The sequence below is a fragment of the Pseudochaenichthys georgianus genome, unplaced genomic scaffold, assembly GCF_902827115.2.
Source record: "Pseudochaenichthys georgianus unplaced genomic scaffold, fPseGeo1.2 scaffold_1110_arrow_ctg1, whole genome shotgun sequence".
NCBI lineage: Eukaryota > Metazoa > Chordata > Actinopteri > Perciformes > Channichthyidae > Pseudochaenichthys > Pseudochaenichthys georgianus.
The window spans coordinates 31,347-46,759 of NW_027262063.1; the positions used below are offsets into that span (position 1 = coordinate 31,347).

The 15,413-nt window shown below is 44.2% G+C and overlaps 1 protein-coding gene across 1 annotated transcript in view; it reads right to left on the minus strand.

Annotated features, from left to right (window-relative positions):
• The window catches only part of LOC117440662 (calcium-dependent secretion activator 1-like), a gene marked incomplete at its 3' end in the record, with an annotated part of 41,354 nt that extends 29,972 nt beyond the window's left edge, over positions 1–11,382 (minus strand). The window contains exons 1-2 of the mRNA XM_071202071.1: positions 11,190–11,382; positions 10,661–10,797 (exon numbers count right to left, since the gene is read on the minus strand). Of these exons, the coding sequence (XP_071058172.1) occupies positions 10,661–10,797; positions 11,190–11,382 (330 nt within the window). The remainder of the gene's footprint in view (positions 1–10,660; positions 10,798–11,189) is intronic.
• Positions 11,383–15,413: the final 4,031 nt, after the last annotated feature.

Consider the following 15,413-nt stretch of genomic DNA (forward strand, 5'->3'; position numbering starts at 1 on the left):
CCCCTCCTCCTCCCCTTCCTGCCACTCCTCACTTTGCTTCTTCCTCCGTCTCCTCTCTCTCCGTCTGTGAGCTCGAGCTATTAATATCACACCCCAGGCAGAGGGGGGGGCTGTCGCCGCGCGTGAAGCCACAAGATGTTCCTCCGTCACAAACAGATGGCGAACTCCAGTCTTGGCGCTGACCGCTCAATTAGCGGCTAACGAGCCGTCCGCCCCGGCTGCACGTCTCCGATTCGCCGCCCCCCCCCCCCGAGGAGCAACGTGACCCCGGGACGAGAGGAAGCGTGGCGGCGTGTGTCTCAGATTCACGCTCGTCACTTCACGACAGACGGCCGACAGGAAGCTGAGAGACTAAATGGCTCTCAGACTACTTCTGGCCCGAGGAAGACGTTTTCGGTCCAAAGATTCCGGCGACCCCACCACTCTGATCTGTCACTTTGCCACGCAGACTTCCAAGCAGGACGAGATGTTCTGGAGGAAACTCAATTAAAAAATATCAGTGCTTTTATATTTAAAATTAAACCAATCAAAAGAAAGCCGTCGTGTGCGCAGGTCAGGGGACGCGGGTTGGGTCTGAAGCGGATCCAGAGCATCCGGTCTGGCAGCTGGCTCTTCCTAATGACACCGAAAAGGACATTTCAAAAGAGTCGTTGGAGCTTCTTGATATCTTTCAACATATTCATTATCTCGTTGATATTTTCTGTTTGTAAGCTTCTACTCTGTGAGAATAGCCTCGTGTTTAATAGACAATAGGATTATAAAAGTGCTCTTGGATAAACAATACTTTGTAATAGTCTTGATACCCACTATTGCTCACGCCGTACGCCCTTTAAAACATTAAACAAGTATATTGTATTATCATCCGTTACAAACTCCTGGTCCTCACTTTCAAAGCCCTCCACCATCTGCCCCCCCCCCCCCCTCACTGACCTCCTCATCCTCTACCAACCCCCCCGGCCCCTCAGATCCACCTCAGCCGCTTTGCTTTCCATCCCCAAGGCCAGACTCCGGAGCTCTGGAACGCCCTCCCCCAAGACCTCCGTGAGTCTGAGTCCCTCACCCCGTTCCAGTCCCGCCTCGAAACCCACCTCTTCAACTCTGTATCCATAAGCCCCCCCCCCCCCTCTGTTTTATTTTGTTTCTTTTTGTTGTGTTCGTCTACCCTCCCTCCCAAATGTAAAGCGTCTTTGGGTTCAAGAGAAGCGCTATAAAAATATTATTACACGGCCACATTCTCAACAAAGTAACGACATGACTCCAAATATTAATTGAAATGCTTTTATAAGATTTAGTAAATGTTTTTATTGATTTAAAAAATAGTTGGCTATTATTGATTTTAATTGACATGCATCCGCTAGGAAAAGTAGTCCGTTGTTACCGTTTGAACTACGTAGCAACGGCAGGAACTGCTTCGATAGCGTTTTTGAGGAGCTTTTTGATTAGAGATTTGAAAACATCGTGATGTCAAACCTTGGAAGTATCTCGATATCCTGCCCCGATGCCAAAGGAACTGAACATGTGTCGCCGTCTGATGTCTAAAAGGAGGATTTCTGCCGAACTGTATACAGTTCAATCGAGCGGACTTCTTTCTGCAGATGTGAGCGTCCTTAACAACGGTCAATAAGTCCTTGACAGCAGTCTGTCTGTTCTGGATTAACAACGTGTCACGTGTTCTGAATTGACCAATCAGAATCGAGTATTCAACTAAGCCATGTAATAAAATAAGTTAAATCACTAATGCCAATAATAACTACGTACAGCTCTACTTTAAAGCCAGTATTTTGGTTTGATTTAGCAGGAAAGTTTGATCAATTAAACAGCGGTAGTACAATTGGTTTGAAAGTTCTTGATTCTCACAATCTGACCAGATAATTAACCGGCATCGTCGGACAATGTGCTAATTTCTATGAAATACAAATCTGAGAAAGCTGAGCGAGGAAACAAGAGTCCATACGGGTTTGTGATTAGGGTAAAATCAGTCGTTTCAGTATTTCCCATAGATCTGAAATATAATTGTGTTGGAAGCCGGGCACGAAGGGGGGGGGGGGGGGCGTGGCTTTGTGACGTGCAACAACATGTGAACAAAACCCACTGCTCTGAAAGAAACCGTGTTTGCGTCGTCTTCTCTGTTTCTCGTACGGTCGCTTGTTAGCAGAGCCTTCACGCGATGGAGCGAGGGATCATTGTCCACTAGCTAATCGATCGCAGATGGCGCTGTCCCCGCCCGAGTAAAGTCTCTGTGTTTGGGTCCGTTTCTGAAGCTGTATTATTAGACGGGGTCCCTGGTGTGACCGAGTGTATCTATGGAGCAAACATCACACAGCTAACAGCAGATTAGCGATGCTAGCTTTAGCAGCATCAGATTCAGACGCCGCTGTCCTTTAGAAGTGAAAAGGTAGACGGGAAACTCCAGAGGTACGTCCACGTGTTACGCAAAGTTGGTTCTTGGTTCTCAAGAACTGACAACAAGCCTGAATCTTTCCACTGCATCGAGCTGATTATTTATTTAAACAGTATGTTCGTCCTGGTCCATTAAAAGTAACGGTGAGGACAAAGGTCTCAAGATGTCTCACGAGTTTAGCATTGAAGACCAACAGGAAACTAAAGAGTTAAGTATCCAACACTGTGACAGAGAATATGGACCCAAAGTTCTTCCTCAACAACTGAAGCCTGAAACCGTTGAAGGAATACACCTGCTGCTTTATCACACGTTGATGTAGGAGACAAAGTGGATTTTGCATAACAGGCGACCTTTAAGACGTTCCAGTAGTTCAGAGCCGATGGCGGTCTAAAGTGGGCCACGTGACGCTGGTGTAGGTAAACATGTCGTCCAGATGACTGATCATCCTCTACGACCCCATGACCCTTTCCCTTCTGCTTTATTAGCCAGAGGTTAGGGGGGGGGGTCCTGGGACGAAGACAAGCTGCTGACGATCCAACCTGTCAGCTGACCATCAAGACTCCTGCAAGATCCTACAGAACTTTGTTTTAAATTCTGGTGGAGATCCAAACTTAAATGATATGTCAACATCTATATGCCGAAATATTGGAGAAAAGCTCATAATATAATTTTTTATGGATCTAAATATTTCACTGCCAGATGACATCTTTGATTTGCTTTTGTATTCATTTATTGTGCACATATCTGCATATCATTTCCTTTGTTGTATATTTCTAGTTAGTCTTGATTTTATCACAGTTTTTAGAATATTTCCACATCGGCTCTTCTTCACATCTTAAGCTCCGCTGTTCAGCACACGCACGGTGATGAACCCCATTCTGAGGCTCATTGAAGAAAATGGAAAAAGCTGATACAGCAGATTTTTTAAAGCAGGGGTGTCAAACTCAAGGCCCGGGGGCCAAATCTGGCCCGCGACTTCATTTCATGTGGCCCGCAAGAGCTTGCAAAGAATATAATATGTTTATTGTACGGTTACATGCCACTTTACAGAAGCAGGTTGCCCACAAACTACATGTCCCACAATGCATCTCGTTTTGTGACGTGCGCACTGAAGAGACTCACAATTATTTGCCCTGGACTTTCAGACGTAGTTAATTACTAAGTTATTATCCTATCCGATAATAATCAAATTCAGAGGCAATAATGTAATATATAATACATTATATATTTATATATGTATATTTATAGTTACAACCGGCCCTTTGAGTGCAACCATAATGTTAATGTGGCCCGCGATGAAATTGAGTTTGACACCCCTGTTTTAAAGCATCCTCAATTTCAAGAAAAACTATACATTTGAGGGAAAATCTAACATTTAGGAGGTAAAATATTTGTTGAATGTGAAGCTGCTTCAGCACCAATTCCAGATACTCCTCTATAGTCAGCATTTATGATGCAGTCATCACTTTCGCTAAAGGCCGCTACACACCAACCCGATTTTGGGAGTCAGAGGCCGTCGGGCATTCGCGGCGCCCTACTCAGGTTGGTGTGTCCCGCACCGTCGTCTCTTAACGGCACATTTTCACACCTCCCGCGGCCGATTGGACATGTTGAATCGCTCTGATTGGCTGTTCAGCTCAGCGAGTCAGTGCATGAGAAGCGAAGCGGAAGTGAGGGACCAAAACAAACGATTAAGAAGGCACACACAGACGGCTAATCTTTTTCATTTTCATCTCACCCGGACGCAAGAGTTTCTTTTTTATGTTTGCATGTTTTCGATCGACGAGAGAGAGAGAGAAAATGGAACCCAGACGCTATTTGTTGTTTGTTTATATCACGCAGCCTGTTCTTCTTCTCTCGGTGTATCACGCAGCCTGTTCTTCTTCTCTCGGTGTATCACGCAGCCTGTTCTTCTTCTCTCGGTGTATCACGCAGCCTGTTCTTCTTCTCTCGGTGTATCACGCAGCCTGTTCTTCTTCTCTCGGTGTATCACGCAGTCTGTTCTTCTTCTCTCGGTGTAGTCTGTGTTCCGGTTGTTGCCTCTTTTGAATGACGAATACACACTACCGCTGCCTGCTGGTAAGGACAGGTATTGCCACTCGTTAACTGAAGTCTTTGCGGTGTGTTCGTAGGCGGGCGGCGTAGGCGACGCAGGCGACGTAGCGGACGTAAAAGTCGGGACGCCTTCGGTACGCGTTCTTTGGTCTCAGGTTGGGGTGTAGCGGCCTTAACATGAATCCTAGGGTTGCAAAATTCCGGGAATTTTCAAAGATGGAAACTTTCCACGGGAATAAACTGGGAATTTTCTAAATCGAAGGTCGGCTCTTCGTAGGGAACTTAGATATAGTTGGGGAAAGACATTTTAACATAATCTTGACTAAAACAAACCGATGCCATTCAAGTACACTTGAATATCCATGCCATTCCTCCATCACATGCACACAGCACACTGCTTACTGCAAGGCTATTGAGACCACGCCCCCTACAGTGCATTCCTCCATCACATGCACACATGATTTCTAGAAGACTGGACCACACGTTTGAGCCCAAAGCACAAGGCAAATGAAGCCACACATTTGAGCCTGTGGACTACACGAAGTGAAGGAAGTCTGGATGATATTATGGGGTAACATATTTAGTTAATGTTTAAATTGCAAATATCACATACAAATGTATTCATCTAGTAAAGTGTTTCTCAAACTTTTTCATACCAAGGACACTTAACCAATAAAAAAACACTGGCCCACATAACTCCACAAATATCAAAAAACACATCGTTTTTCTATAGATTACAAATCGCCTGAAAATGGGACAAACCAGTGGTGACATGTGTGACGAAGGTATTGCGCTGGGCTATATCATGAAAGAAACTTAAGCTCGCTCCTGGAGATATTCCCGCGAGAGTGCGGAAAACTTATATGGAATATTTCCAAAATTCCCCAGCTTAACTTCCCTTGGAAATCTACCGGGGCTTTTCCGCCCCTTTGCAACCCTAATCCCGACTGATTAAACTGCTTCAGCTCCGCGGGGCAGACATGTTGGACATTCGGTAATGTCTATACTTTGGTCTCCGCCATCTCCTGAGAAATATATGAATGATGTTGATCCATGGAATAAATGAATAATTATACTGTAACAGTATCTCTTACTGTCAAATTACCACGAGGCATTTTAGCTTCTTTTAGCTCATAGTTTTACGGTACATTTATTGTCTGTTCAGTCTCCTGTCGGCAGCACACAGCATTCAGACTTTAGAGACTAGCTGGTGAACGAAGTTGAGTATTTCGCAGCTCTAGAGACAGACATGCGCCTCTGGAGGTGGAGGAGACCAAACACGTGAACACAACAGCAATCCTGACGAATGTTCATGATGCTCTGCTATCGGCTGGCATGTTAACGAGGTACCAAGGTAATATCATGTTAATATTGCCTACAACATCTATTCATGTCAGGCTCTTCTGTGCCTGAAATGGCTCACGACTACTAAGAATATCTTTTTAACAAAGGGCTTAATTTGGGAGAAACATCCCAGAAGGCCTCAAATGTTGAATATCTGCATAAACAGTTCCTCCAAAGTTCTTAGTAATACTTTTTTTAGTTTTTTGGATTGAGCTATTCCAAGAATGTCCTCGCCCTAGTGTTACCACCGGCATGGATGGAGTTGTGTCAGAAAGCTGGACCTGAATGGTGCATTGTGGGACTTCACTCGTCAGTGGGAACGGCTCTGGTCCCGTCGGCAGGGCCCCAGCTACAAAACCACATTTCTGCCTAATTACTGTTGTTGTTGTTGGGTTCAACTCTTTGTGAATAAAATACGACCCCGTGGATGACATGAATCCAAGCCACTGCTCAACAGATGTCCCCCACGCCGAGAAACGGGCCTTTTCTCAGAGTGTTTGGTGAAAAGGGGCTCAGGCTGGAACACAAAGCCCTCGAGTTTTCACAAAAGGCCGAGGGGAGAGGATCTGGAGGGGCGGTGTGAAAGGATCCGTCTAATTGCAGAGCCGGAGAGAGTCCTGGTGAGCAGGTAGGGAAATGAAAGAGGCACAGATGTCACTCTGAGGAACATCTCCTGTTCGGCTGCTTTTAAAAAGACGGGAACACAACGCAACACATGTCGGGACGAGCTTTACTGTCGGACACATGCTGAGCGGCTAATAGGAATCACTTAAGGAAGACTCACGTAACAGAACAAGTGTTTCCAAAGCACGAGCAGGGTTCCTACAACTTAGGCTTTTATGATGAATCAAAGTCCAATATTCACATTTATGAAGCGCTGCCTTGGTCTCCACCAACTGCTGGGAAAGTAACTGATCCATAGATTAAATGACTATCTGATTCAACAATGTACTGTTGAAGTACCACCAACCAACTCTGCAGCTCTGCGGAGCATTACATCGGAAACATTTCCCAAATTGGGATTAAAAAGTATCTTATCTTTTTATTAGATCTTGTTCTGCTCCTAGATTGAATTCAGGGAACATGCATTGCCTGGTTCAGCAGTGTTTCCATCAATAAGCTGTAAACTACTAGAACAGCTGAAGAGGCAGATTTTTTATTTTCGGTGGTGGAGGAGACCAAAAACTGAGCTAAACGAGGCCCAGATTTCCCTCTGAAGAACTCGTTCTGCTGCTTTTAAAAAGACAGGAACACAAGGACACACATGTCGGGAAGGTAATGGTAAATGGACTGTACTTATATAGCGCTTTATCCAGTCTTTAAGACCCATCCATACAGACACTAACATTCACACACTGTTGGCCATCGGGAGCAACTCGGGCAGGGATCGAACCCACAACCTTCTGGTGGAAAGACGACCGCACTCCCTCGCAGCCACAGTCGCTGCCAGATACATGCTGTGTGGCTGATAAGAATCACTTTGGGAAGTTTCACATGACCAATGCATACGATTAATATATAATATGTAAGGTGCGAGGACAGCTGAGGTGATGCAGCTAAGGGCACGTCCTTATCATGGCACTTATAGTGACATTTATGACCAATTGTACGCTTAGCGCTCCGCTATTTGCCTGGGACAATCGCGAGAGGCGTTGGATTTGACCAATTATTTGGAGAATTTCCAATGCAAGGTCAGAATTATTTTCCTTCAATTCGTACTGCCCATTTTCTTGGCATTTGAAGAGACTTTTTGAGGATGGATTCAAGACATTTTAATAAACAAAATGCCTTCTTTTCATTGGATGCCTTTTGAGGCTTTTTAAAGGGTTCACGGACCAAACATCAGAGCTTTTCATACACCCATTCAAATCCAAGCGGACAACACGGAAAGGGTTTAGTTTAGTTTTTGTTGTAGCATTGAGGAGTTTTAGTTTGTCTTTTTCCAAGCACTTCATTTTGGTCCATCAAACTTTCAATGATTTGAATGACCTTGGGAAACATGCTTTCGGTAGCTTCGGTGCTGCTGCCGTTCTGTTGTGTATTTTCTGTTGAACTGTTAGTAGGTTAAAAATATACATTTGTTATTATCGTTTTTTAAAACCTAAAAGTGGATCTTGTTTCGATGTTGGAGTGAAAAGACCTTCGCAGAAGACGTATGACAGCATGATGAACAAAAGTGAATGTGGATCATATAGACGTGGGGTTTTCACGCTACCCAACTCCCCCCCCCAATACACACTTATTTCGGCTTCTCCCCCCCCCCTGTCCACGCTCCATTGAGTCACACAGCAGTTAGCTATGAGGGTCATGTTCCTATTTGTTAGGTATTGATTAGAGCGTTTATCCCCTCAACCAGTGTGAGAGTCCCCCAGGCTGAGAGGGAGGGAGGGGGGGGGGGAGGGGGAGAGATGTCTTCTAAGTACAGGGTTCCTGCAAGGTTTCATCAACTCAAATTTAGACCACTTTGAATATAATTTAAGAACTATTTCACGGCAAGAAAGTAGGAAGGAAAATTGCTATGAAAGAAAAAATACGTCCCATAATTACTTACAAAGAAAATGTATTCACGTTCAACATAAGAACGATGACTGAACATAACAGCATAACGCCCACTGAACTGTGTTAGTGTGTGTGTGTCTCTGTGTCGGTGTGTGTGTGTGTGTGTGTGTGTGTGTGTGTGTGTGTGTGTGTGTGTAAAATGTTTCAGAAGATAATCTGGAAGTGTGAAGTCAGGACTATTTCTATGCCTTGGCTACAACCGTTCATCGTTGGTGTTGTAGGATTGGTGTTTAGCTACGGGATTTAGCGTCCACAGCACCTCCGCTTTTAAAGTCGGCGTAGACCCAAACGTCGCCCGGAGGTCCCCCGATGTTGTTGCGGGAGCTGCTGCACTAGCTAACGCTGCACTAGCTAACGCTGCACTAGCTAACGCTGCACTAGCTAACGCTACATTTGCAAAGCTGCAGCAGGCTTCAAACACGTTCCCTCCACTGGTTTCAACCAAGCACTAAATTCGATGTTTTCGGACCAAATACGGTTGAACTTCCCCGTGTTTATTTGTAAGTAGATTCGAAGATACCCGAGTTTCTGACTGCCGCTAGCTAAAGCTTGGTTGCTAGGTTACAAGCTGGGTGATCTCCGATAAGGGTCCGGGGGGATGCAAATAGGGTGACCAGATGCACAGCCTTTTCACGACTTTTGGTGCGTCCTGCAAACTGAGACGATGTCCCGCATACTGAGACGATGTCCCGCATACTGAGACGATGTCCCACATATTTCATTTTGATTGAACAAAAACAAAACGCTTTTTCTGTGGAGAAAGGCGGAGAAAGGCCGGCTCGGTTCGCTGACGGCCGGCACCGCCCTTTATTATTATATGTTTTAAACGGCATCATGCGCTGACAGTTCACGCATCAACATTGCATTTACATGTCCCACATCGTCCCACACAAACATACTCTCTGTCCCCTAGATGCTAAGTTAGTGATTCTGGTTCCATGTTGATTTATTTCAATACAGATTGTTGGGGGAACTGAAAGGCTCTCACCGTACTGGTTACTTTGCAGCCCGGACATTTCCCCCAAAACACATTTAGACGCTATCGCAACACAGAAGTACCTTTCACATCCCATCATCTTTAAGACCTTTTAAGGCCTTCCATTCTGATCATCAAATGTACGACTTTTTAAGACCCCGCGGGAACCCTGTACGTAATGTGTGTATTTATTATCAGTTATATCCTGAACTCTCATCAATAATTGGCCTTTATGATTCTTGTGGATGATACTCAAAGAAGTTAACTGTTTATTTCCTGTCTGTCATTACGGTCTAAAATGTTATTCTGATTTGAGAGAAAGAGAGGAAATGTCAGATCCTAAAAAAAGTTAAAAAGTCAAATAAAATACAAGAAAGCAATGTGACTCCTTTCGTCTCCTTAATCGAACTATTCACTTCTTAAACTGCACTGTAACTTTTATCCATGTATTTTTCTTTTAATGTTATTATCTTTTCTTTTTAATGACTCATTTTAAACGCCCTTTTCTGAATGTCTTTCGTTTTTGTAAAGCACTTTGAATTGCCTGGTGTTGAAAGGTGCTTTATAAATACACTTGCTGCTAATTAACACATAAGATTTCTCAAGACACTTCACTTTCAAGAGTTAAAGTCATTAGAGAACGGTTATTTTATATAATTAACTTTTTAAGATATCATTTGTTCCGATGAGATACTTTATTCAAATGTGGGATTGATGTTAAAATATAACCGGCTTCACTGAAAAACCTCAAAAGGAGCTTCAAATGTAAAATAATGTTCAGATTGGATGAAACCGTTTGAGAGACTTGTGTTTAACTTGATTCTGTTATGAATTGATCATTTTCCTTTCATCCTCTGATTGTGTGGAAACATGATCAATACATGTCCTCCTCTCTTTCTTCTGCTGCCAGCTGCACATCGCCGTTTCTTCACTCGCTCTAATTAAGATTGAATGTTTAATTAAAGTTGTCAGAAAAAAATATAACATCATGAAACGCAGCTGACATTTCCTTTGAGTAACTCGACCAGAGAAGTGATTCTATGACGTGGATTAAGAGCAGAGAGAGATTGTTTGTTTTGAAAAAAAGAGTGGGGATTCATTGTTACTATTTCATTTAAGTCAAATTGTGTTGCCAATTAATTTCTTGGTGACATTTTACCCTCACTCATTCTGTCATCCAGGATTAAGAGCAGACGCCTTCAGATACGTCCTCACAGCCTGCCTCCAGATCTCTGAATGAACTTCAAGATAAAAAGACATCGAGATAACCCCAGAGTGTGTGTGTGTGTGTGTGTGTGTGTGTGTGTGTGTGTGTGTGTGTGTACCAGGCAGGAGAAGGAGTCGTTCATGCGGTGCTGCAGAGTGTGTTTCTGTAACACGGTGAAGAGGGCGGTGTGGTCGAAGCGGCTCGGAGCGACGGAGATCAGACCCTCGACCCCCTGCCGCTGAGAGGGGTCCAGACCTGAGAGACGGGAGGGATAAAAACTCAGAGTTCAAACCCTGACAGTTTGCAAGGGACTTGGTTTTGATACATGGTTAGGGTCCGAGTTATCTGAGAGACACATTGGAAAACAAAGCCACGATATGAGGACATGTGTAGGTCTTATTTGAAAAGAAAGAACCAGGGGACTTTAAAGGTCGACAGAAAAAAAAAAAAAAAGTAATACTTTTTTTTACTTTTGATGTTTCAAGAAAAAATGTACAAGAAAAAAACATGATAATTCTCTGAGATTATAAAGTCATACATTTGCCAGTAAAATTCATAATTTCCGAGATTTGAAAGAACATCCTATTCTGAGTGCTCCGATACAAATAGTTGTGTTTATCCATGACAATCTTAACTCCCAGAAAGACGTGCCGACATCAGGCATGGGGGCATGGGAGCATGGGAGCATGGGGGCATGGGGGCATGGGGGCATGGGGGCATGGGGGCATGGGAGCATGGGGGCATGGGGGCATGGGAGCATGGGGGCATGGGGGCATGGGAGCATGGGGGCATGGGGGCATGGGAGCATGGGGGCATGGGAGCATGGGGGCATGGGAGCATGGGGGCATGGGAGCATGGGATAGGGTTATATCTACTGGGATGCAAGTTGGGCTAATGTGACGGGTGCTTCAAAAAACCCAAACCATCAGTATCTACATCTGAAATGTTGTCGTAGAGCGTATCTAACACCAATAATTGGATTGGTACCCGACCCGTACACTTCATTCTGTCCCCAGGGACCATGGGCTCCTTCTTACACGTTGTACGGGAGTATTACACTTTTGGGGGAAGGTTATTAGAACCCTTACAGATGTAATAGGGTTACCAAGGGAACCTGCTGTGCATCTTCTAAATCAGGGGTTCCCCACCTTTTTTCCAAGAGCCCCCCCAAATGACTCCTGTTGGAAGTTGCGCCCCCCCCCCCCCCCACACAGGAGGAGGGGGGGGGGCAACAGCGGTAGTTAAAGTCTCAAAATGCTACAACGACTGTCACAAACTGGATGAATGAAGTGTGTTGTTAAAGGAGGATGAAAGCATAATCAAGGAGAACTATTGGAGCGACTTTGATGGTTGTTGGACTCAGGATTAATTCATCTGGATTCCCGCTGAATGAAGAAATTAAAGGCGGAAGTGGAAACAATTCACAAAGGGATGAAACTGTTTAAAACACGTGCTCAAAGGAAGCCGGATTTTGCCGATGTGTTTATGTGGATTCAAAAGTCGTAAATAAAATACAAAATGGAGGAGAGCGATCTGATGAGAGCAACTGACAAATAATCCAGCTGAAACCGGCATGGACCATGACTATGCTTTAAACATGTGCTTATCCAGAAAAGCCCGGTTTGGACACTTTACGGCAGAAGGAACATTTCTATAGAAAGAATTATACATTCCTGTCTTTTTATGCCTTTAATACTAACTTGAATTTGTATTCAAATTAATTAATCAATTATTTGTTATATTTTATTGTAATGTAGAGACGAGGCTTTTAGCGACAATCATGTATTGCCTTACAATTATATGTAAAAAATAGGTTGTTCTAAATGATGAATCTCACCTTTCCCTTACGGGGAAATCAGGCTTGACTGCAGCTAAAAAGATTATCGTCCAACGTTGGAAACCTCCTCACGATATTTCAAGTTCTCACTGGCTTCAGAGGTTTTGAACATTTCTTACCTTGAACTGTCCTCTGCGGGAATCAACGATGCCAAACCTGATCTAATGTCTGATATCTAACTGAAAGGAGCTCCGGACCAGATGGAGGGTGTAGGGAAGAGGGATGGGATTTAATTCATCCAAATTGTTGTGCAACCTGAATTGTCTTCTGTACTGTGTTGTAAATAAAGTTGCAAGAATCACGAGTATACAATTGTAACAAAAAAAGATTATTTTGAGATTAAAGTTGTGCATTAAATTAAAAAGAAAAAAACATTTAAAACAATTTTGTCTATACATTTCCAGTAAAATAAATATGAAATCTTAAGATAATTTTTTTTGATATTCGATTAGATTGGTAAATTAAATAAAAAAAAAAATCACATATTTAAAATAAAAACACTTGAATATTCTTTTGAGATTATAACGTTGCAAGAAAAAACTATTTTTCAGAATGTAAGTAAAAAAACTCTGATGTCAAAATGTACTCAATAAAAGATAAGTTTTAAAAGCTATATATCTGTTAGTAAAAAAACTCAGATTTATTTTCATTAAAGTCGTTCATTAACAAGATAAAACCATGAATCGTTGAGAGTTTGGTTGACTTTTCAAAACGGTTGTCTGTTATACTTCCAGAACAGCTGTTTCGTGATGAACTTCATCATTTTAAAGTGTATGAAAGATAAACCCTTAAATGCTGTAAAAGGTATTGGGATTTTTTTAAACGTGTTATAATTGTGAAAGTTGAGCTGCACCAGGTATTCTAGATTTTTAGGATTACATGTTTATTTTTTGAAGTATGGATATTTAACGTGAAATCAGAGCTGAGCTTATGTTCTTTAGGGCTAACGCAAAGACGGGAGAAGCTCAATATGTAACGTGAGATGGACCGAATGACTGCACGAAGAGGTGATACCTAAATGTGTTCAGTCACAAGCATCACGCCTCTCTCCAGAGTGTGAACACACACAGAGGACGCATTGGCAGTGGGCTCTCGGCTTAATGGCTCCCACCTCGGTTGGCTACGGATCGTCTGTGAAGCCGCCTCTCAGCTGACACAAAACATGGCCGACATGTGAGCAAAACACTGGAAGAGCCTCGGAGCGGAGGAAGCGGCCAATGAGAGAGCAGATCAGACGTCGTCCACGTGAAGACAGATGTTTCAGTGACTTCACGCGACAGACCCATCGACAGATCGCTAAAGACCACGTTGAGGTCGAACGATCTGAAGGTAGCTTCCACTAATCACCGTAGTCTTCAAAGCCACGCTCCAGATTTCATCACCAGACTGTATCAATGTGTGTTATATTATTAAGTGGGTTATCCTGCTGTACGCTGAATACACGTAGAACTACGGAAGAGGATTAGGGTCAGATCTGACCACCGTGATGTCCGTGACGCAAGACTTTCTGACTTCCTGGTCTTGGCGCTTGGATCCAAAGACCATTGGCTCAAGAGGATGTTGACCTTAAATACTCCACATGTGGCGCTCGAGTGATTCTTATGGGAGCATGTCCCCAGTGACGGGTCTGTAGTCGTGTTGGGACGGCAACGGAGCTCCGTGGCACAGAGGAGGCCGAGACATCAGGCTTTGAAAAACGAAGATCGTCACAAAGTAAAAACCGAGTATGGCCTCGCTCGGTCATACTGTTCTCTCCTGGAAGCGCCCGGAGCGTCAGACAACGACAACGAGGCTTCGGGGTCAGCGAGGGAAGAATCGACAGAAAAAGGAAAAGTGAAAGCAGCAGCAGAAGAAGAACAAACCCCGAGTTCACTTCCAGTCCTTTCAGGCTTCCTGTTAATGGCCCCGCCGAAAGAAAGGCCTCACACTCTCCACCCGGCCTTCGGAGGGAGGAGGCTTCGTGATGGGAACTTTCTGAGCGTGACACATGGCCCCACAAAAGAGCGCGGCGCCTGGAAGAAAGCCGGTTGGACTCCTCGCCCGCGGCCTCGCGCCGAGACCAGCATTAGTGATCGCTTTTTATTAACGCTGCCATTTTGTTTTTGTTTGGACGCAGAGAAGCCCGCAAGGACTCTCAGACATTGGTGTTTCACAGCCCCCTCCTTCCTTCCTTTGTCGCTTTTGTTGCGAAAGAGAAGAAAAAAAGACGGCAAAAGTGAAATCTCCACAATCGACTTCCCATCGACGCGGCCTCTCCTTTCTTCTGACGCTCGGTCACTGCCCCGTGGCTCCCGTGGCCCGCATCTCCGTCTGTCTCATTCCGATGTAGGTCATTTTACATTCGTTATACCTCCGGAACATGAGGGATTGTCCCTTAATGTCATTTGGAGAAAAGACGGCGAGTGAAGGAGGTGACTCCAAAGAAAACGAGACAAAGAGATATAGATTAGTGCTGATAATGAGAGGAGGGGGAGGGGGGGGGGGGAGTATTGATTGGGGGACAGACAGCGCAGGAGATGTTGATCCGTGTCAAGTCCAACTTTCAGCTATTATCTACAGGGCCGTGTGTGTGTGTGTTGAAGGGGGAGGGGGTGTGTGTGTGAACGAGTGTGTGATGGGTGTGATCCGGCTCCGGGCACAGATGGCTGCTCGGTTCTTCACTTTGTGTTTCCCAAAGTGTTTCTCATCGGTGTTTAAAGGCTCTGCGAGTCCAACGGGGGACAATGGAGGGTCCTGGATGGAGACGCACTTTCCGACTGTAGCCGGGATCCAGGCGGGGTCTTTATTTTGTGATGCTCTCAAGGATTATAGCTTTTCAAAAGACACACACACATATCCGCCTCCTTAATAAAATGATAACCTTAGATGAGATGTTGAGAGGAATCAACGACTCGAGAGCCAGAGGAAGGACACGCTGTCGAATGAAGAGGACATCAGATCTGACCCCTACAGTAATATAAGTAAATAAACATGTGTTAATAGGAGGCAAAATATCTCATGTCCTTGATTAGCAGATAAAGTAGTGTCCTTGACT